Raw genomic sequence first — 23,004 nt, 5'->3', positions numbered from 1 at the left:
CAGTTCCTACTTCACAGGGCAAATGCAAGAATCCAGTGAGTGAATTTATGGAGAGTGCTTCAACAGTACCTGGCACAAAATAAACATTATAGACATTAGCATCACGTATTATTATTATTACTCTTCTAATATTGTTACAATTTCCAAGGTTAGAAACTCCCTCTTAGATTAATCAGAAGATTGTATAAATTCATCACTTGAACTAGAGAATGTTCTGCTGCCTCTTTGGCCCTGTGATTCTGTGCTCTGTGTGCTGTGACCGGATCACTTAAACCTACAACAGCAACCACAGGCCACTGCAGCAACCACAGGCAGCCTGGCTCTTGTCAGGCCCTCCAAGGGTGGGGGATTTGGACCACACCGGGAGAACAAAGAGAAAGACGTTGCCTTCTTAAAAGCAGATATACAGCTCATCAGTAGAGGATACAAGTTGCAAACCCAGGAAAAACTGGAACATTTACTTGGAACATCTTTTTCCTCTAACAGAGTAAGTGGTAAGCTATTTTGTTTGTGTGCCCCGAAAGAATTTCTGGAAAATGATATAATCCTTGCACATCTTCAAGTGGGCATCTAACACTTTCCCCACAATTTAAATTCATTGCAAGAACTGGCATACTGTAAATAGTAACATGTAAAATGGTTACATCATTCCCTTAAATATATCTCATGAAGTATAAATACAATAATTTGATACTATGATGAATTTTTAAAAATCCAAAACAAGCTATTCTTTAATTGTCAGAAATAGTACATGCTTCCTTTTTTATCTTTGTATTTCCATTCCTTTCCCTCATAAATTTATGATAATGTCATACACTTTATGCTGGACATCTTTTATTTACCACCCTATCAACTTCTTTCACAAAGATACAAACATAAATTGAAAATTAAAAGGTCTGATTTCTTGATATCTCAGAGGTCTAATCATTAATAATTTTTCTTGAGGATTAAATTATCTTTATAATTAATATAAGCACAGCATTGATACAAACAGTACAAATATATTACGAGTTGTTTTGTTTTGTGGGAGGCAGCAAAGTTATACTCAGACTGATTCTGTCTTTGCCAAAAATTTATTTAGCACAGATTCCCTGTGGGAATTTCACAAGTCAATGGCATACAGGGTAACATCTCTTAATAAGCCAAATAAGGAAATAACATACTCCAGACAAATTCCAGATTAATCACACGCTTGTTCCAGGCATGGAGAGATGAAAGAATAAAGTCCAAATTTAGCGGAGGTGTACCTTTTCATACAAGGAGGCACTGGGGAAAGATGGCGACCAACCAAACGCCCATTTCCCGCTGCCAGTGAAAAAGGAAGCTCCACTGTTGCTAGAGCATGATGCTAGGGAAAGAAGACTTGGTGCAGGTGGTCTCTCTGAACTCTTTCGTGAGGAGTCACCTCACCAAGACAGGAGCTAATGCCCCCAAAGGTCTGAGGAGAGTTTTAGATTAGCTAAGAGTGGCCTGACTTAAACTGAAACTCTCCAATACTACTCATAAACTCTCAGTATTTAAGGTCTAAATGTCCCCTTGCCATAGTTGCTTCTCCACATGTTCTTGTGGATAAAGCCCTCATGGGGCCCCTCAGAGCTGGGCTGCCGACTGTCAACAACAACAGATGTGGAATGATGATGTCATGACACAACGTACTTCATTTTTATATCAAAACAACCTTCTTTTGATCCTTGCCATAAAATAGTGGATTAAAATAACTTCACTTAAGTAAAAAACAGGTGAATTTGAAATCATATTAAAGCAATACACAACACGAGTTTTGATAATAAAGCTTAAAATATCAAATTGCCTCTATTTGGTACTTCAGAAGTTTTTACACCCCGAGGCAATGCACTCCAGAGAGGAGCGGGGTAGTGAGAAATTGGCTTTTTTGGTGACAAAGACTGTGAGAAGACAAAGGAAAAGGAGAACCAAAGGAAGACTCAACCCACAGGCCCTCTCTCAAGCAGGCAGTTTTAACAAGGAAGTTACATGACCGTACTCATTTTGGGGAATTCCAGAAACTGATTGGATTAGGGGTATGTTTGAGCTAGAAGACTCAGTATTTTAATTAGATACATTCCTTCTGAATAAATCTGCAGATATATTGCAATGTGAATGAAAATTCCAATACTTTACAAGTCAAGCAGGTTTTTTCACAACCACTTACAAAGTAGTCTTTTCCTTCTTCATCAATTCCAATGGCCTTCACATAGGTGACATTCTAATGTAAGATAAGGCTTATGTGGATAAGGTCAATTTCTTTGCTGTCTATTGTTCCCTTGTCTAGTTGTCTAGTCTTGTGCTAACTGCATGTTATTTTAAAAACTATTGGCTGATAGAGATATTTCTTTCTCCATTACTTTCTTTTTTTTTTTAAATTCATATCTTTGCCTGTTTATACTCACTATTAAAATTTAAAAGTATGAAATAGAGTGGACTAAAACCTGATATATTAATTGGAAAAGACTGGTCCTCTTCCAGAATAGCATGCATTTCTAACTAATTCAGGTCTTTCCTAAAATTCATAAATAAATGTCACATATATTTCACAATAAAATTATTCTTAGGCATTATTTTGAGAATCTGCCACAACACACAGAGTGCTGCCTGTGCTCTGGCCCAAATGCATTTAATTTTGATTCCTTTAATCTCAATGAGGTGAAAATTGGAGAACACCAAAACAAAGAGGTCAAATAGTTTCATATACATGTTACTCCTTATTAAATGTAACCCCCAGACAACACTTAAAAACTACAAATGTTGCTTTGTGGAAAACTTCAAAGTGTTCCCCCAAAACCTAGTTGTCTGTTGGTCTTGCCTGCTGTTGAGAGTTGTATTCCCATAGGGAATTTTCTAGCGATTTGCTTCTGAAATTGAAACAGGTGCTCTGATTCTATTTAAACAATAATTTTCAGTAGATGAATTGATATTGATACATTATTACTAACTAAACTCCATACTTTATTTGGGTTTCCTTAGTTCTTGTCTAATGTCATTTTTCTGTTCCAGGATTCCATCCAAGATACCACCTTACATTTCATAGGCATGTCTCTTTTTAGCTGTGAGTTTTTCAGAATGTCCTTGTTTTTGTTAACATTGACAGTTTTGAGGAGTGCTGGCCAGGTATTTTGTAGAACGTCCCTCAATTGTTATTTGTCTGATTTTTTTCCCCTGAATATTGGACTGGGTTATGGATATAGGGAAGACCATAGAGGTAAAGCGTCATTGTTATTACATCATATCGAGGGTACTAAACTTGGTTAAATAGTGTTCCCCACCCCCAAAATTCATTTCTACACCAAACCTCAGAATGTGACATTATTTGGAAATAGGGTCTTTGCAAATGTGAAGAATTTAAGATGAGGTTATATGGATTACAGTAATCTCTGATCCAATGACTGGTATCCTTAAGAGAAAACAGACACAGAGGCAGACACACAGCTGATGGCAGAGGCAGAGATTAAAATTATGATGCCACAAACCAAGGAATGCCAAGGATTTCAGGCAACCATCAGAGGCTAGGAGAGGAAACATGGAGCAGATTCTCTCTCTGAACCTCCAAGAGATCATTAACTCTGCTAGCTTCTGGATTTCAGGCTTCTGGCCTCCAGAACTGTGAGAGAATAACTTTTGTTTTTTTAAGCCATCAAGTTGGTGAGATTTTACAGCTGCCCTAGGAAACTAATACAGCTATATACTATCAGTCTGATTTATCACCATTTATATTAACCTTGATCTATGGGTGAGGTAGTGTTTGCCAGGTTTCTCCTCTGTAAAATTACTATTTCTCCTGCTTTCCATACCACCCTCTTTAAAGGCAGTCATTGTACACAGCCCCTTTAAGGAGTACAGGATTAGGCTCCAAATCACAAGAAGTGTTTATTTGTTGCTATTGTAAAAGAGATTTCTTCTTCCAATATTTTCATGTATGTTATTACCAATATAGGACTGATATTGTCTGTTAGAGAACTTGTATATAGCAACTTTTTAAAACCCCGTTATTAATTCTATTACATTTTTTTCTCATTTGATCTCTTTAGATTGTCTGAAATTTTAACTGCAAGTAGTGTTTTGCCTTTTCTTTCTCAATGTTTATATATTGCATTTCTGTTTCACACCTTATTTCATTGGCTAGGACTCAAGAAGAGTATCAAAGTATAGCAGTAGGGCCATCTGGTGTACATCTCAGAAGTTTTGTCTGTTGGGATCCTAATTTCTTTTGAGAAATTCCTTCTCCTCCACTCCCTACATGTAATTCTGGTGGGACTACTATCAGTCACAGCACCTAACCCTTTTGGTATAGAGCTGAGCTCATGGTCCAGATCTGGCCAAACTGTTTTCCTGGCCAGGATGATTGTTACAAAGACGAAAAAAAAAAAGAAAAGAAACGAAAAAAAGAAACCTACTTAGGGCTAAACAATTGTCACCCTGTTTTTTATTTGTTTGGAGCTAGAGAGAAGTGGAGAGGGTCTTATTTTCTGGCTTATAGGGTAGGAAAGATAGGAATGAAGGCTGCTGATGTGCAATGAAAATCAATTTTAATTTTGTGCGTATGGAAATCCTACATACATGAGAGAGTCATAGACCCCACATACATGAGAAGTTCAGGACATAAAGGGAAAATGTGGTATATATGGCATTCTGAGGTAAGGATAATGTAAGGCACCTAGGAATTTCAGAGGGGAGGAAGGTCATTGAAGGATGATAAGAAGAGCAAATGTTTAGTAATTAGTAGTTTGTCCACCATACAGGTAGGTCAAACAGATGATCTCTGATAATAACTCATTATAGGCAAGACCTCTAATTTAAATCTTCTAGATAGTTGAGAGGTAGAATTTTCTCTTGAGCTCCCCGGGTGTTGGTTGCCTTTAGCACAAAATAATCTGCATATCACAGTCGTACATCTTGGGGTGACTTCTTCTAAACCCCTACACTGGAGAACACCCTCCCCTGAGCAGGAAAAGAGATGCCCCCTACAGAGAAAGAATGACACCCAGGAAAGAATTAAAATTAGTGGGGAGAAGGGGGCAGGGGAAGAGAGGCAGGGAATAGAACACTAATAATTTTCTTTTAAAATCCCTGAATTCAAACTTTCTGGTTATGCGAGCCCCAAATTTTATGTTTTCCATTTTCTTTGCTTAAGTTAGGTCATTTACAACGGAAGGAATTTTGACTATTACAGAAGTCATCCTTGTCCTGGTAACTGTCATTTGTTAAGTAATTATTGTGTACCAGGCTGAGGGCACAGTGGTTTGCCTATACAGTATCGTTTAACCCTCATCAGAACCGGCGATGTTGATATTATTTTGAGTTTACAGATGAGGAAACTGAGGCCATAGAAGGCAAGCAAGTTGTCCATGCTCTCCTAGGTAGAATGTGGTAGGTGTCTCTTGAATCCACGTTTGCTGATGCTCACAGGCCGGTTGTTCCCCACGTCAGGCAGACGATGAAACATCCAAGAAGACCAGAGAAAATAAATAGCCCTAATCGGAAATGTGGGCTTGTTGTTGCATCCTGGTAGATTCAAAGTTCTTCAATGGAACAACTGGTGGGAGAAAAGGAGCACGCAAATTCTAAACCTAGTAATAAAGCATGTGCTGAAGGCAGGTGCTGAAGGCAGTCTACAGAGTGAGTACCACCAAAGCCAGGAGGTGTCCAAGACGCTGGCGTGCGCCCAAACTGCGACCCTAGGTCCTTCCACACCACACGTTTCAGACCCTGAGATCCACCCCCGCCCCCCACCCAGGGGAGGCGCAGAGCCGGGTCAGTCCTGGTGTCCGAGGCACCCGCAATGGCTTTCCGTTTGTTTCCAGAGTTTTTCCAAACTTTGCCTTAACTGCAGAAGTTCACAACGTTGCGGAGGTGCAAGGGTCGTGTCCAAGATCGCAGATGCTCGCCGCGCGTTCATCTGGCTCCGGGCTGCGGGAGAGCTGCGGGCGGGCTGCGGGCGGGCTGCGGGCGCGCTGCGGGCGCGCTGCGGGCGCAAGGAGGGCGGACCGGGGCGGAGACTGGGGAGAGAGGTCAGCCCTGCGCTTCTTCTGCCAGCAGCCTCGGAGCTCTTGGGCTGCACAGCGGTAGGCACATGGAGGCTCCTGAGAAGCCCAGGCCTGGGCCCCAAGGTCTGGAGGCCACCCCGGAGCGCCGCGGGCTGCGCGGCCTGCGGGTGTCCGACTTCCGAGAGGAGCTGAGGGCGCTCCTGGTCCTGGCAGGGCCCGCGGTGAGTTCGGCTGGTTGGGAGCCCAGTGACCCTGTCGCCCCAAGTGATTTGGAGGCTGGCAAAGCAGAGGCAGCTGTAGTTGGGCGTCCGGGCGCGGGGAGGCAGCGTGCCCAGAGCACGGCTGGCGTCCGCGAGTCCGGGACAGTGCTCTCCGCCGCCCAACCCGCGGACCCGCTGGGCACAGCTGGCACAGCTGGCCAGCGACCTGGCTTTGGGGGCCACTGGGGTGCGGGAACTGCTCGCCTAAAGGGGATCAACCCACCTTCTCTGGACTTTATTCTGGCAAAGCAAGCAAATGATCAGAACTACAAAACACTCAGGAACTTGGTTTGTTGGAAAATTAGTAGTCCTGGAGCTCAGCTATCTAAATTATCTAGCGTCAGGGAGGAGGAAGGTGAATTCTCTGTCTTGGATTTGGAGCTCAAAAACTATTTCTTATCTAGAATCAACCTCTATGCGAGGCGTCCTGTCCCACACTCTCCTCCCCCAATTATTGTGTTCAAAACAAGTTTTTAATGTGGTTCTCTTTTGGGTTGAGGTTTTCCCCTTATCATTAGGTTAGGGCACTTTCTGAGTTGTCTATTTAAAAGTAATGTGGGTTTTAAAAACCACGGGACCCATAAAAAATGTAGTCACATCCCTGTGCTGTGAGTTCAGGTGGTTTTCAAGTCAGCAGGGTAGAGAGCCATTTCACTGTACAAGGAGAACCCAGTGCGGGGGGACTTTTGGCAGTAGGTAGAAGCCTAAGGCAGCAGGTGTGCCCTCTTGGCATGTGACTCTATTGTTTGTGGGATCTTGAAATACTTGCTATTGAATAATGCCACGGACAAAGCCACGAAATGAAACTCCATCCAGCAGGAAGGAGTTCGCGAAGCTCTCTGGAAGAAGGGAAAGATTTGGAATTTCCATATGGGGGGCCCACTTCCCTGCTTTGATCTCAGAAGGCGGGTTAGGAAACAGCTATTCGAACTTGAGTAGTACCTTCTTCTTCCCCCTGCTCATTCATAACTCTAAGATATTAGCTGTGCTTTGGTCCTACACTCCCTTTCACAGTCATGAAAAAGGTCTCTGCAAGGCTGTTATTACTCTAATAGTACGAAAAACAAGGCAGCTTTCTGAGACCCAGCCCCACATGGGACAGGTCCTTTGCCTTTGCTGGCCCCCAAAATAACCTGGTCCCCTTGATGTAGGGGACATTCCTGGTTTCCAGGGATGAATGTTAGACCGACATGCCAAGCCTCTCACCCTTTATGTTTGGATATACACATGCATATGACTGTTAATTACAAATGTAATATATATGCCTTGTAGAAAAAGTAGAAAACTAAGACAAAACAACAGGAAAAAGCTCTAAAATTTCACCACTAAGAGATTTCACCACTAATTTGGAAATTTTCCCTTCAGTCCTTTGTGTGTGTTTCTGTGTAACTGTTTTACCCAATGAGGTCATAGCGTTCTGGCACCTGTTTGGTCTCTTATGAAATGCATATGGAGTCCTGGTCTCTTAATCTCCATTCCTACTTGCTGTGAGTTTTCTATCTCCAGAGGGGCACAAGGATGGAGGGGAGGAGATGGCCCCTTCTCCCATGCTCAGTGTCCCATACTCTGCTCTTCAAGGCTCCTCCACACATTAGGTAGGATGCCTGGTCTGGATTTCCTCTCTGTGATCTTTTCTCTTCCATTCCCCATCTCCTCTTCAGGCCTCTCAGATTAACGCTGACCCATGAGTATCAAGAGGATTCAAGTTAAGGTGTTAGGATTTACCACTCTCCAATTGAGCTTTAAATGAGGCCTGGAAAGATAGAATAATACATAACACAAAGGAAACTGTAAGATGAACAGTACACAAGTGAAAAGATGCTACAGGCGTATTTTCTATTTATCTTGTAGAAAACTTTAGGAAAATGTGTATTTGTAAGGGATGGAAGGCAGTAGTGGAAACTATTTAGCCTCGGGCTTTCTCTTTGTCATTAGCACCTCATCGCCAGGCTGAACTTTCAGAGCTCTGAAAATAATCCCAAGGAGGCCTGCCAGTTCCCTATAGGCATGGGCTGTGCACAGCAAGGCCAAGGATGTAAAAGAGGTAGAATAGCCTGAGCACAAACTAAGGGAGCTTGTTTCCATCTCTATGAAGAAAGGAATTCCTGGGAGAAAGCTGGAGAACCTTCTAGGGCTGCAGGGCTGAAAGACCAGGAAGGCTCTGCTGGATGAAGGACATCTGGAGAGACTGGCTTGACTGTAGTCAGAAGACACACAAAACATGCAGGCTAATGGTTTGACCTTTATCTAACAGGCAGTTTTGCTACATCTGAGCCACTGCCAGTTCAGGCTGTTGAGACAATAGTCCTTGAGACATCTGGGAGAACAAACCAGTATGCGGGTTGGTTAATCCCTTGGCACAGCAACATTCTCTAGAATGGTACAGTTTTGAAAGGTCTGGTCCTTGACCAGCACATCTTGACTGGGTGTGTATGGGGCAGGAGTGGGGCTATGTTGACAGGCAGATCCCTCAGCTCTACAACATTAGAAATGGTCTCTTAAAATAGCCATCAGCTTTGTGAACAACATCCCCAGGGGATCATTATGCACAGGAACCACACGCTGTAGCTAAGATTGATTACCCAAAAAGCACGAAACCTGTATCTGAGAACAAGTATGAGGTTAGCAAATATGAACTCTGGGCCAGGATTATCTCAGGACTGAAGCTCAGGAAGGCTCTGCGTTGGACCATCTAAGCACTGTGTTCCTGGCCTTTTGTCTAGATGTCTTAGCCATAGTCATTTACTACTTAACAATAGGGATATGTTCTGAGAAATGCATCCTTAGGTGATTTCATCCTTGTACGAACATTATAGATGCACTTACACAAACCAGAACGGTATAGCCTACTACACACCTAGGTGTGTAGTGAAGGGAAAATAATTTTCCCTCTAACCCTTGCTCTATAGTGAAGGGAAAATAATTTTCCCTCTAACCCTTCTGGGTTCTTGGTTGAGACATCCCTGTAATTAAAGAGATTGACAGGAGAAAAATTAACAAAAGTCTAATAAAATGTATACCTCCTGTATACATGGGAGAGGACCAGGAAAACTGAGTAACTTGCCAAAATGGCTGAAATCATTACCTTAAATACCATCTTCAGCTGAAGACAAAAGAAGATGTTGGGGGTTGGAGGACTCAGTTATGGCAGGTGACCAGGAAAAGCACGGTTAACAAGTTTGTCGTGCAGATTTAAGTCCTGGTCTGCACCGATAAGAGTTTTGGTTACCTGAAATAAAAGAGCCTTTCAAAGTGAGAGGCAACAAACACTTATTAAGATCAGTAAGAATAGCTACTCAAGAAGCACTGATTCAGGTAGAATTCCAAATAGTGTTCTCATTAGGAGACAAAGGCAAGGGGTGTTTAAGAGAAAGAGAATGGGAACGATTAAATTTATTGAAGGAAGGCCTTTCTGTGGATGCAGATAACACAACATAGGGATGTTAATTCTAAACAATGTTTTTAATTTTTCAGTCCAGTAGTCATCAGTTCAGTATTCATAATAACTGCTTTCCTGTCATCTTTGTAGGTTTTTTTGGGGGGTGGGTGGGGGCGGGGTATAATTTTGCCGTAGATCTCCTTTTAAAGATTATTTTCCTTTGGAATGTTTTAACATTCCGAAGATTTGAGATGTAAGATTAGAGAACGAGCTTGGGGGAGGGCGAGAAACAAAAACCCTCTTGCTGAACATATGTAACCTTGAACAAGTTCCATCTATAGCCTGGGTTTCTGTCTTTGAAATGTGATGTGAGTACATCACCTATGGGGCTATATTTTAAAAACACACATTCCCAGTGTCCTCTCAGGACATGTGGAGTCACAATGTCTGAGGCTGTGGTCCCAGAATTTGTATTTATAACAAGCTACTCAGGCGATTTTGATGAACACCCCAGTGTGCAAAGGGCTCTACTGAGTGATCTCTGAAGATGGTTCTGGCCTCACTTTTTTATGTGTAGGTGGGATGTGAAGAAATATTCCTCAAATCTGAGAGGCTTAGAGTCTTCAAGCGCCCTCATCTAGAATACAAGTAGGAGTAAGAAAAGCAGCAGATTTAAAGGTGAGAATTCCCTGGGGTCTCATTTTTCCCTTCTACGTTTCCTGGGAAATTTGACAGACTACTTCACAGCGTTGGGCCATCCTCACAAACCGGAGTCTGAATCTGTGTTGCTGTCTGGCTTCGTTTCCCTTCTGTTTTCCTATACCTTTTGGCAAAATCTTATATAAACGTTTCTGCCTGGTTGCAACTGTGCTATAAAGTATTACGACTTGGGTCATGGTTAGTCAGAGCATATGCTTGATAGTCAAAGGGGAGGACCGACCCCATCCTCCTCACCCCCAGCCGAGGTCAGAACCATGTCACATCACAATCACAATCCATGAGACACTCTGAGAATGCTCGCTCTCAGTGGCAAAACTGAACATCTAGCTGTCCTGCCCCTAAAGAGATTATTCTTCCAATGTTTGCCTTGGGATCGCAAGGTTTATTTTAATTACTGACTAATGTACAAGATAGTTCCTCTGGCATAGCAGCTCTGCTCCATTTTAAAGCGGCTCCATTTTTTATATTTCTTGCACAGTTTCTAGAGATAAGGTCATTCCACTCTTCATGGTACAACCAAGGAGACAACCTTACAAATGGAGATGTCTTTTACAAAGGATAACTTCTACTTGGTTTTCAGAGCTTCTTCCATGTCTGCTGTTTCTTAAAATTAACCAGCCTAAAAAATCCTTAGGCCAAAGAGATAATCTAGGGTGAAAAATTCTATTTCCCTATAGATCCTAGGATATAAACCTGTATAGCATGTTATTGTACTGGATACAATTGTACGAGCAATTGTAGCACAATGGTATTTGTGTAATGCATTGTGCTAGATGTCACTAGGCGATATGAATTTTTCAGCTCCATTATAATCCTATGGGTTCACCATCACATATTAGGTCTATAGTTGACCATGTGGACTAAAAATAATATTGACTAGGTGTTTCATCACTAAAAAGGATTTATTCAGGGAAAAAGAAAAAAGTTGTATCCAGCGCGTGCAGACATGACAAGCCATGTGCACACATTGCCCGGCGTGCCAAGATGAAGAAGTATATGTAGAAGGGAAAAGGAAGTTAAGGGGAGGGACAGTTAAAACCATAGAGCTTTATTGTAAGCAAAGAATTCTTCCTGTAGGGTTCTCATAGTGACATAGAGTGTGAGAACTCCTCTAAGCCCTAGCTCTTTCCACAGACCCATGAGATTTTCATTTAAAGTCTCCGTTATAATCTTTATCAAGCAAAATGTCATTATGTGGCGCATGACTGTATTCCCACCCTTGGACTAGGCACTTGCCCCAAGAAAATGCCCATTCTTCACCCAATTAAGAATATGTTCCATGCATTACAATTTGTAATATCAAAATCTGGGAAGCTATCCAAAGTCCTGACCATAGAGGAAACTGAGCACATTTTCATCTGAAGCCATGGGAAACAAGTTACATGTGGCCTGCAGTGAGACAGGGCACTGTGGAATGGAAATACCATGTTCTATGGAAAAAGGGAAGCGGATTCTATGACACAACTGATTGCAATGGTTTATGCCCATAAAGGCTTAAAGGACAATTACTTGAAAAGATTTGAAAGTGATGCTGAGTTTACAGAGGAAAAAAAGGACCCTATGACCTTTAAAGTTATATAAAGTCACAAAGAGACGCCAAGCTCCACTGAATGAAACCACAGAGAATATCTGTTAAGGTGGTTGACAATGCCTGAATCACAGCCTGTCCCCTGGTACAGGTCCATGGGGTCCACTGGCTCTAGCTTTAAGTTCTACAGAATTGGACTTTTCATACCAACCTTTCTTATTCACACCCCTGCCCCTCAGCTTTTCAATGTCCTCTGTCTTCTGTCTCCTTTTGGCTTACTTTTGCTATACATTCTAAAAGCATCCCTTCTGCTAACTATCAGAAGGCCCTGTTGGAGATTAAAGTTACACTTGGTTTCTGTAGCAGTGAGAAAGGTACCTGGGTAATAGTTTCGAAGTTGATGCGGAAAAGGTATGTCCTCCCACCGCCACCCCGCCACCCATACTCACACTCACGGTTAGGAGCGGGCCTTTCATGTTTTGAGGATCTGCGCCCAACAGTGGAGTTGAAAACTGTCTTTCCCCTTATATGGATTCAGGGTAGGAAAGAGGGCTGTCATCTGAACCATCAGGGGTAGGATCCTGATTAGGTTCTGACATCGAATGTGTGGGCTGGCTGCAACTCTTTCAGACAGGCCGTGTGTGGGCTGATGGAAGTGAAGACTAGAAACTGTGTCATTGCGAACCCAGGAAAGACAGAGTCTTGTCCGAACTCAGAACAGAGGAGTCTGTTGCCCATGAAGGACCGTGAGAAGCAGCATTGCAACAGCAGCAGTGAATTCTCTCTCCTCGGGAGCAAGAGTCAAATGAATCCTCCTCTTGGACCACATAAGCCTCCCTGGAGAAAGGGTCTTTCTCAAGATGTACTGAACTGCTTGGGTCTGACAGGGGGTGGGGGTGAGGGGTGGGGGGGAGGTGGTTTTAGATTAACTGAAGGAAATAAGGTAAGTGTCCACATGTGCAGCTAAAGCATTACAGAACAGTTCACAGTGGTTCTTGGAATAGTGAGGAACAGTGGCTCAATGTTCTAGAAGCTGAATTTGCCCTCATATCCTAGACCTCATAAAATTCAAGAATTAAAGGTGCTCTGCAGACTGGTTTTAGCTGAAGATTCCAGATTCCATGGGCTTTCCAGTTGGATGATCTCATTTCTGCCTCAGCTGTTCCTGTCTGTGGAATTTTTTATTGGCTGTTAGAGGCTATATTCTCTCCAGCCCTCACTAGGAATCTGGAATAACAAGGTTTATCTCAGAAGGCAGCCTCTGAAATTTTCAGAGAAAATATAAATGTCATCTATGGCATACGAATCTAAAGTGAAAAATAAACTTAGAAAGCTAAGAACTTCTCAAAAACATGATTCCGAAAGCGGTTACAAATGAACTTTTAAATATTTTTCAAGAAACCCACCTGTGAAAGCTGGCAGCACTCACTAAAAGCCATGATCCTTTGCTTCTAATTAGAGTTGATTCAGAGAGGGTGCGGGGGTGCTGCAAGATCCGCACCTCTCCTTTGACTGTGATGGTTGGCACTCATATATAACTCCTTATTTTCTGTCTCTTCCCAGTTCTTGGCCCAGTTGATGGTGTTTCTGATCAGTTTCATAAGCTCCGTGTTCTGTGGACACTTGGGGAAGCTGGAATTGGATGCTGTCACACTCGCAATTGCAGTACGTGTGGGACTTTCTAACAGGGATTTATGAAAGCCGTCGGTATTAGTTTCCTCTTGCTACTGTTAGAAATTACCACAATTTAGTGGCTTAAAACAATGCAAATGTATTATCTTACAGTGCCAGAGATCAATAGTCTGAGATGGGTTTCATTGAGCTAAAATCAAGGTTGGCAGGGCTGCAACCTTAATTTTCCTCTGCCGCGTAACCTCACATATTCCCAAATTTTGGGGGCTAAGTCATGGACATCTTTGAAGGACCATTATTCTGTCTACCACATCAGCTAATTTGTAATCCATGAAGATCTGGCTGCGATTCTTGGTCCCACATCTTGCAGAAGGAAATCAGGAAAGAGGGTTTGAACTCTGATTTCAGAAGAAACAGTGACTCCCCCGACCCCCACTCCCATGACATGTCGACTCACTCAGAGTCCTAATCAAGAAATTGAAATCCTATATCCTAATATCTAAATCCCAAACCAGGAGGGACCCCAAAACCTTTCTGTATTCTAGATGCAAACCTCCAAAACTACAGAGATATGTCATTGACCTCTGCCAGGGGTTTATTGTCTATGCATGGCCAAGGGGCCCTGCCAACTTGTTTGGTTCAGCCAGCAAGGTATTTCTAGAAAAATGGATTCAGTGGCTTTCAGCAAGTGTGTTCCTGTTCTCCTCAGCCTTCCCAATTCCCCTTTGCTCCAGCCCTGACGAGGCACACATTCACCTTACCCACCCGCTTCCTCTAGGCATTTGAGTTTGTTATCTCTGAACTGTGCAAGACTACTCTGAACTGGTCCTTAGGTATATATAGATTATTTTGCTTTCAGGGGGCAACATAGACAACCCCAGCTTAATTATTCTTTTTGGTTTTTAATGTTTGGAAATTTTGGGGAAGACAGAAATGCATTCAGCTAGCTTCCAGCAGAGTTTCTTTGGCCAAGGAAGTGTAATAAAGCTGGTACTTCTATACTGGGCCTAGTGCGGGCTGTTGTTCAGGGCACCTCCCTGCAGTCAGGTGGAGGTAGCAGGTTCCAGACCAGACAGGAAGAACATCAGATGTCCTGCCATGCCACTCCCTGGTTTGGGGGAGTGATGCCCTGGGATCCTCAAAGCTCTAAGAACCCCAGGTCGTTACTGACCCTGGTCAAGACAAGTACACCTGGAAGGCCTCTGGTGCTAGCCTCAACTTCTGAGACTTGCTTCTGTTCGCCAAGAGTCCTTTGGGATATTGTAACAGGTCATGCTTGGTCTTGAACAAGTGGACTTACCCAAAACTTCCACTCTGCCATGTTGCATTCCCCTTAGGAAGGATTCACGTTCCTCTGAAATTGGGGAGCAAAATGCTTAAGATTTAAGAAAGAATAAGATTGGGTAATAACCCATGGCCTAGATTTTTTCTTACCTCTCTAAACTTGTGCACATGCTTAATGAAGCTGGTACAATGGATTTGAGTAGGGGCTCCGGGCAGATAATAGAGTTGATTAAGCTGATTATTAGGGTTGGCAGAGGCACCCTGCAGAGGTACTCCGATCTCTGTCTGATCAATGCAGACAGAGAACTTACCTCTTATCTTCCTTTAACTCTGAGTGGCCTCTCTTTTGCATTTATTTCCAGGTTATCAATGTCACTGGTATCTCAGTGGGATTTGGCCTATCTTCCGCTTGTGACACCCTTATGTCTCAGGTAAATGGAAACCCCAGGTCACTCTCACAGAAACCCTGGACATCTCTCTCTAGTGTAGTTGGAAGAACCCCACCAGCAGGAAGAGTTGTGCGCACAGAGGGAGAAAATTCTCAATAGCAAACCCTGCGGCATTTTGTCAGCCATCAATTCCAATTCCACTCGCCTGCTTTCTCTGAAATGTGGCTAGATGTCTCCTAGGCTTATAGAGTAGTGTTAATATGCATGACTGCCATACACTACACTTTGACCAAATAGGAGACATTTTGTAAAAGTCCCTTCTATCACTTTCCACATCATTGAACTTGGTATATTCCCATGGTTCTCAAACTTTAGTGTGCATTAGAATTACCTGGGGGCTTGTTAAAAAACAGGTTGGTGGGCCCCTGTTGATAAATGCTGAACAACCAGGTCTTGGGTCAGGGAGTGTTCTGTAAAATATCTTGGGTCTAAGAGATCAAAGAAAGAGGCTGACTACTCCATCATTACCTCAGGAGTTTAAGGGAACTTACAAACAGGCGTGTTTGGGCAGTGGCAAGACAACATGCGTGTCCTCTGCGCCACATGCCAGACACTAAGGAGTTACATAGGACAGGGCAGGAAGGATAGGGGTACTGGGGTGTCACCACCCCAGATAAAGGGAAAATGCCTTACATGCTTGCCCAGGGCAGGCAATGGCTTGTTCTGAAAACCAGCACAAACCACTATGCTATGGGGAGGGGTCAATCCTACAATCTCTGAGGGGACTTAGGGGAAACCACCTCTGTTCCGTCCCAGATCCAGCTGGCAGGTCTGGCTGTAGTCAGGCAGCTGTGACATCATAGAATCGTCTCTCCTCAACAGAGAGGGAAACATTCTAACTTGTACTGTTGGCTGATTCCAGTGGTATAAGTTATCCTTCTGTAGCTAATTTCAAGCTACCACACATGTGTCCCTGAAGAGGGACCTGGGAAGAGATGAGCACAGTTTGGCTTTGGTAAGCCAATAGCAGCTGGCTCCAACACACTATTGGCCCTATTCCCAGTGTTTCTACTTAGTAGGTCTGGGGGTCAGGCCTAAGATGTTACATTTCTGACAAGTTCCCAGGTGATGCTACCCTGAGTGTACATTAGACTCACAGGGACTGCTTTGAAAAATTATTGATCTTTGGATCCCACCCTGGACCAGTTAAATCCAAACTATCTTTAGCGGGACCCTGGCATCAGTGTTTTAAAAATGCTCCCAGGTGATTCTAATGGACAGCCAAGCCTGAGAACTGCCCAAACCTAAAGAATGTGACAAAGGCTCTCTAGGGCCAATCGTCTCTTCATGAGGCATAATTGAAGACCTTTGCAGGGGACAGCGGGGGTGCCATTTCTGTGCTAATGGGTTTGTTTTGGCCGTGTGCACCCAGACATATGGTAGCCCCAACAAGAAGTACATGGGGGTCATCCTGCAGAGGAGCTTGCTGGTGCTGCTTCTCTGCTGCTTCCCCTGCTGGGCCCTCTTCCTCAACACCCAGCAGATCCTGCTGCTCTTCAGGCAGGACCCAGATGTGTCCAGGTAAGATGGGCCATGCCATGGTGGGATTGGGTCTGTCCTGGCAGAAAGATGCTCCCATCCAAGTTCAGGCTCTGGGAATTACAAAGGCCAGGGACAAGGCCACACACTAAGAGGGATTAAACTTTCCCCAGCTGACTTCTACCAGGCCTTAGTGCTTTTCATACCTAGCACCTAAGATCTAGATCCCCTCCTCCTCTGGGTGACTTCAAGGGTAAATAGTTTTGAGTGAAATAAGATTTGCAAACATCCTCCATGTTGAAATGGTCATTTGTGGTGTTTCTTTGTTGTTTGGTGATTATTGACCCTGGTTGATATTAAAATCACCTCAGAGTTTTTAAAACCCACCCCTGCCTGGTCCTTCTTCCCTCTTAGCATTCTGTTTTAATTGGTCTAGGGTACAGCCTGGGCACGAGTATCTTTCAAAGTTCCCCTAGAAGATTTCAATGTGCCAACAAGTTTGAGACTTGATGATTTAGTTGATAAAGACCTTTAAAAGTCCTTATCCTAAGCCAGCGGCTTTGAACCAAGGGGACATTTGACAATGTCAAGAGACATTTCTGGTTAGTAGAACTGGTATTGGGGTGTTCCTACTAGTAGAAGCCAGAGATGCTACAAATCATCTTAAGACACACAGGATAGCTCCCCAAGCAGAGAATTATCCAGCCATGGTGCTGAGTTTGCAAAACCTGTCCTAGACCTAAAGACTTGGAAGAACCAAGCAAGGTAGTTTAGTTATAAGGTGGCAAGCCCTATTGTAAATTTCATATTTGTTCCATTGGTTTAAGCCCATTAATTTAGAAAGAGCCAAGAATGTGAAAGGCAGTTACAATTGGTTTATCCCGCCTTCCTTTCCCTTGAAATGGAGACCTCCATCACTTTTTTTTTTCTTTTCATTGTATAGGCTTACCCACACCTATGTCACGATCTTCATTCCAGCTCTTCCTGTAAGTTTTCAAGGATTAAGAGGTCCCCTTCTTGAGGTTCACTGGTAAAAGGCAGCTGAGATATCCATGAATTCAATGAATTGGTTCAATCTTATATGATTCCCACATGTAGTGTTGGCTCATTCAAGGAAGTGCAGTTTTAATTATGCCCATGAAAGATGCAAATGTTTGTACCTCGAGAAACACCAAGGTTAAAGTGACTGCAGTAAGCCACTTTCCTGAACTCCTTTAGCTAGAGAGACCTCTGAGATAATCTGTGGAGAGTTCAGACTTTTTTTCATATAAGGGTAAATTCTTCCCTATCTCAGAACTCCTGAGGGCCTCACTCTGAACCTTTAGACTGTTTTTGCTTGCTGAATGTGATCACACAGAACCAAGGTGTATATTAATACTTGACACAGTCGTGCATGGTCAATGAACAATCTAAGCTAATTTTATTCAGTTGGGCAGAGTAGCTGTACAGTTATGCTCCACTTAACGATGTCAAGATGGATGGACTGCATATAAGATGGTGGTCCCATAACATTATAATGTAGCTTGTGGCAAAAGAACAAACTTTCCTCTTCCCTCAAGGTTCTTCTAGCTGGTCTAATAATCAAGTAGACATGAGACAGATTAGCAAGAGAAAATAACCAAATTGAATACATACATATGCATGGGAATCCCACATACATGAGAGAATCAAAGACCCCCCCCCCCTCCGCTCCCCACATGCAGGAGAGGTTCAGAGACAGAAAGGGGGATCTAGGTATATAAGACGTCTTGAGCTAAGGATGAGGTAGGTGCCTTGGGGGCTTCAAAGGTCATTGCAGGATGAAAAGAAGAGTATATCTTTAGTAAAAAAAAGTTTTCCTGCCACTTAGGCGAGTCAAAAAGGTTATCACTGATAATTTCCTATTCTGGGCAAGGCCCCTACTTCAGATTCTAGGTAGTTGAAGGGAGGGGCAGAAGTTTCCCTTGAGCCTGAAGCTAAAACAATCTAAATACCACAGAAGCACATCTTTGGGCAGCTTGTTCTGAACCCCACAAGCTGAAAAATTCCTATTGCTTAGTGAAGTAGTAGCTGTCCTGAAGTTTTAGTGCAACACATTACACAAATAATTGCTATTGCATTGTGATTGCCTATGGTATTCAGCACAGTAACATTCTGTACAGGTTTGTAGCCTAGCAGCTATAGGGGAACCGAATTTGTCACCGCAAAATATGTCTCTTTGGCAGAAGGGTTATTTTAGGCTGGTTAACTTTAAAAAACAGCAGACAAGGGAGGAACTCTGAAAACCAAGTAGAAGTTACCCTTTGTAAGAGACAGTCTTCCTGGCTGTATCAGACAGAGAGAGGGATGACCTTATCTACAGTAACTCTTATCAGTGCAGAAGACAAGGGCTTAAATCTGCATAACAATCTGACCCTTGTCGACTGTGCTTTTCCTGATCATTTTCTGTAACTGGCTCCCTCCAACCCCAACATCTTCTTTTGTCTTCAGCTGAAGATGGTATTGAAAGTGGTGATTTCAGCCATTTTGGCAAGTTAGTCAGTTTTCCTGGTCCTCTCCCACATATACAGGAGGTATACATGTTATTAGACTTTTGTTGATTTTTCTCCTGTTAATCAGTCTTTTATTAGAGGGGTGTCTCAGCCAAGAACCGAAAAAGGTTAGAGGGAAAATTGTTCTTCTTCCCCCTACAGAGCAACAGGCTATATCATAGCTTAGGTATGTGGTAGGCTCTAATATGTAAGTTTTGTAAATGCACTCTATGTTTACATGACAAAATCACCTAACCAATCATTTCCAAAACCTAGCCTTGTCATTAAGTGATACATGAGTATTAATTTGCTGGAGCTGCCATAACATAATACTAAAGATTGAGTGGCTTACACAACAGAAATCTATTTTCTCACAGTTCTAGAAGCCAGAAGCCCAAGATCAAGGTGCTGCAGAGTTGGTTTCCTCTGAGGCCTTTCTCCTTGGGCTACAGAGAGCTACCCTCTTGCTATTTCTTCACATGGTCACCCCTGCGTCCATGTACTTTCTGTGTCTCTTGTCTTTTTATAAGGACACCAGTCCAATTGGATTAGGACCCATCCTAATGGCCTCATTTTAACTTAATCATATCTTTAAAGATTTTATCTTCAACTACAGTCACATTGAGGGTTAGGGCTTCAACATATGGACTGGGGGAGGGCACACAATTCAGCCCTTAAAAGTAGCTGTCTGCCCTCATAATTGGTATTGCTGTCTTTAATTTTTCCTGTGACTTTAAAAACTTTAATATCTTTTAATTGTCCCACCAAATAGGGCCATAGTTTAGTCTATAAAAGGAGGCATCCCCCTCTAGTTTGCCTAGGGTCTTCCTTCACAGCCCACCACCCCAAAAGAGTCCTTGCCATTCGCCCAAGGAAACTGCGCTCCCGGCCTCTGGGGCTGCTTGGATCATGTTCATTCATAAAAGAGATGTTTGAAACACCTCAGCTCCAGACACCCCTGCACCTCCCTACTGTCCCCATCCCCTTCTCAGATGACACACCTCTGTGGCTCCTTGCAGGAGCAGAGTGCTACCAAATGTGGCTCTTGGCTCTTTCTGTGTATCTGGGCCAAAATGTTAACTTTCACCTCTCTTGTTCTCTTGTAGGCAGCCTTTCTTTATACATTACAAGTTAAATATTTGCTCGCCCAGGTAATTCAGATTCTCCTTTTTCTTTCATGGGGATTAATGAGAGTTTACACCTTTCAGGGACTGGGGACTCTGAAAATACTCCGGGATGAGCTAGACCAGAGTGAGGAACTTATCTGCCAGAAGCCACTGAAATACATTTCCCTGTGTTCACGCAGGACTTGGGTCTGGAGAGGTTTGTTAAGTGATATCTAGCAAAGAACAGGTTATTACTGGCTTTGGAAATTTTTATCTGATTCTCACTTAGAAATATTGTCATTGGCAGGAGTAGAGGTTAGAGCTGTAGTGTTCTTTGGCTTTGTGCTGTCACCGGCTCCCTGGAAGTAAGAGTGCCTGTCAGGCTCCAAGGAGCCGAGCTCTCAGCTTGGGTCTGTCTGGAAGGCCCCACTTTCCTCAGTGAGGACATAAAAACCCACTTTGTAATAATGCCTCACGTCAGTCAGAGCTCTTCATGTGTAACAGCAATGGACAACGGCCCAGGGACAGCTGCTCTGGCCAGTAGATATGGGTTTATGACGCCAGCATGTGAAGGACATTAACTTCCTTCCAGATGAAACCAGGCAATAGGTCACAGTCATACAGGCAGGCTCTCAGGGCGTAGGGAACAGTGGGGGAAGGGAGAGGAGAGATAAAGGAGGAAGTTTGCACCTATTTAATGTTCTTAAAATTAAGATATTATCTTATTAACAAGACAACAATATTTCAAATCTTTATTAGTGTCACAGTCGTAGACTTGGAATGTCTGTAAAGAGGTAGAACAGCGTGCCTGAGCCCTGTCTGGCTACAACCTTGTCTAGAGCTGTGTTGAAGATTCAGCACATTGTGGGGCTGTCCCCTGACTCTCCGTCTCCCAGCAAACATGGGGTCTCATGACCGCAGGCTCTAACCTGATCTAGTGAGGAGAGGGGGTGTGGAAACCCCTCTCTTCAATACTCTGAGGCAGAAGGAAAGACCCAAAAGTAGGAGCCGTGGACTGTGAGAGGTCGGGGGGTGTGCACTGGGTTATGAAGAACACTTAGGATTCCCATGGCCAGAAGAAGGGGCAGGCTTCACAGACCCGGGGGGCAGCAGAAGCCTGGTCATGGAGGAGTGAGAAAGCAGAGGCTGTGTTAGGCCACAGAGTGATGCAGGGGCGCAGTAGACAATAAAACAAGAGGGGGACTGGCCTGGGCTCAGCACCTGCAGAGTCTTGTGTTCTCTGTTTTGGATTTTAGTTTGTGAGAAACAAGTTAATTGTCAGGGGAAGAGATAAGAGTTATGGACGTGGTCCAAACAAAAGGTGATGCATGTCTATGATGACAAAAAAAATTGCCCTGCAGGAGCAATGGGGGACATAATAGTGGGGTAGGTCCTGTAGAATGAAATTGCTTCAGGAAAGGAAAGAGTTACATTTAACCCATTTCCATCTTGGAGGCCTGGCCCATTAGTAAGTGCACACATAAGAGAAGCAGCTTTTTTTTTTTTTTTTTTTTTTGAGAAAGTTAATAAATACTGTCGGAGAGAGTATAGGGTAGGGAGAGAACCAGACAAAACCTTGAGGAATGCTTAGACTTTTGAGGGAGAGTGAGAGGACTTTGAAGGAGAAGGTGATAACATTGGCCTCCTCTTACCTTACTCTGAGGAAAGCTGTCTGCTTGCATGTTTTTGGTTTCTACCTGTATCACTGGTTCTCACATGTCTATCTCTAACCTCCAAACAGCCTTTACCACTGCCTGTAGGAGAAGCAGCTTTTTTTTTTTTTTTTTTTTTTGAGAAAGTTAATAAATACTGTTGGAGAGAGTACAGGGTAGGGAGAGAACCAGACAAAACCTTGAGGAATGCTTAGACTTGTGCATTTGACCTCCTTAGACAGTGTGCATTTGACCTCCTCCTCACCCCTTGCAAGCCTGCTCTTTCACTTTCTTACATTCTTTCTCAATTAGTGGCTACAACCATTTTCTTTCCTGGTGACCTACCCTTCACACATCCTATCAAGTGTGACTCCATCTTTTCGTTCACTCCCACATCTGATTAATCACCTGGTCCTGTAGGTCCTGCCTGCCCCTCTTCCTCCTCTGTGCCCCTGCCTTAATTCACCTCTTGTTCTTTCTCCTCTGTGTTACCTCACCAGGATCTTACCTCATCTCCCTGCTGCCAGTCTTTCTCTGGGCCAATCGCACACCACATACTTCTTTAACCTCTACCTGAAATGCCAATCTAATCACTAACTTCCTTGCTAAAAACTAACAAGGGTCTCCCGATAAATAAGGGACCCACAGAAGTGGATGGCCAAGCCCCTTGTCCTGGCCCCTGAGCCTAAGACCACTGAGACAACCAGAGACAAACCTGCAGTCCAGCAGTCAGATTTATCAACTTGTAGCATTGAGAGATCAAAGGGGCCTTGGGTTCTCACCAAACAAAGAGAGAAGGGTTATGATAAGATTCTGGAAGATGGAGTTCAGATGAAATCCAAAAGAAGCTATGCTCCTGTAGGCTCAGAACAAAGCAGGTTGTGAGTAAGGGGATCAATGCCAGCTCTACACTGTCTCTCTCCACCCACGCCCCTCTCTCCTTGGAAACTGCAAAGCTTAGATAGGTATCAATTGCTGTGTCCAGGAGTTCATGTGAGGCTCTGCC

General features: G+C 43.5%; 1 protein-coding gene across 1 annotated transcript in view; it reads left to right on the top strand.

Annotated features, from left to right (window-relative positions):
* The first annotated feature begins 6,085 nt into the window (after window positions 1-6,085).
* SLC47A1 (solute carrier family 47 member 1) overlaps window positions 6,086-23,004 on the top strand; it is a 32,933-nt gene continuing 16,014 nt past the window's right edge. The window contains exons 1-6 of the mRNA XM_011359029.1: window positions 6,086-6,220; window positions 13,450-13,551; window positions 15,165-15,233; window positions 16,624-16,772; window positions 17,674-17,720; window positions 20,351-20,391. Of these exons, the coding sequence (XP_011357331.1) occupies window positions 6,086-6,220; window positions 13,450-13,551; window positions 15,165-15,233; window positions 16,624-16,772; window positions 17,674-17,720; window positions 20,351-20,391 (543 nt within the window). The remainder of the gene's footprint in view (window positions 6,221-13,449; window positions 13,552-15,164; window positions 15,234-16,623; window positions 16,773-17,673; window positions 17,721-20,350; window positions 20,392-23,004) is intronic.

Source organism: Pteropus vampyrus, unplaced genomic scaffold (genome assembly GCF_000151845.1).
Source record: "Pteropus vampyrus isolate Shadow unplaced genomic scaffold, Pvam_2.0 Scaffold44, whole genome shotgun sequence".
Lineage (NCBI taxonomy): Eukaryota > Metazoa > Chordata > Mammalia > Chiroptera > Pteropodidae > Pteropus > Pteropus vampyrus.
This window is presented reverse-complemented; position numbering and strand designations above follow the sequence as displayed.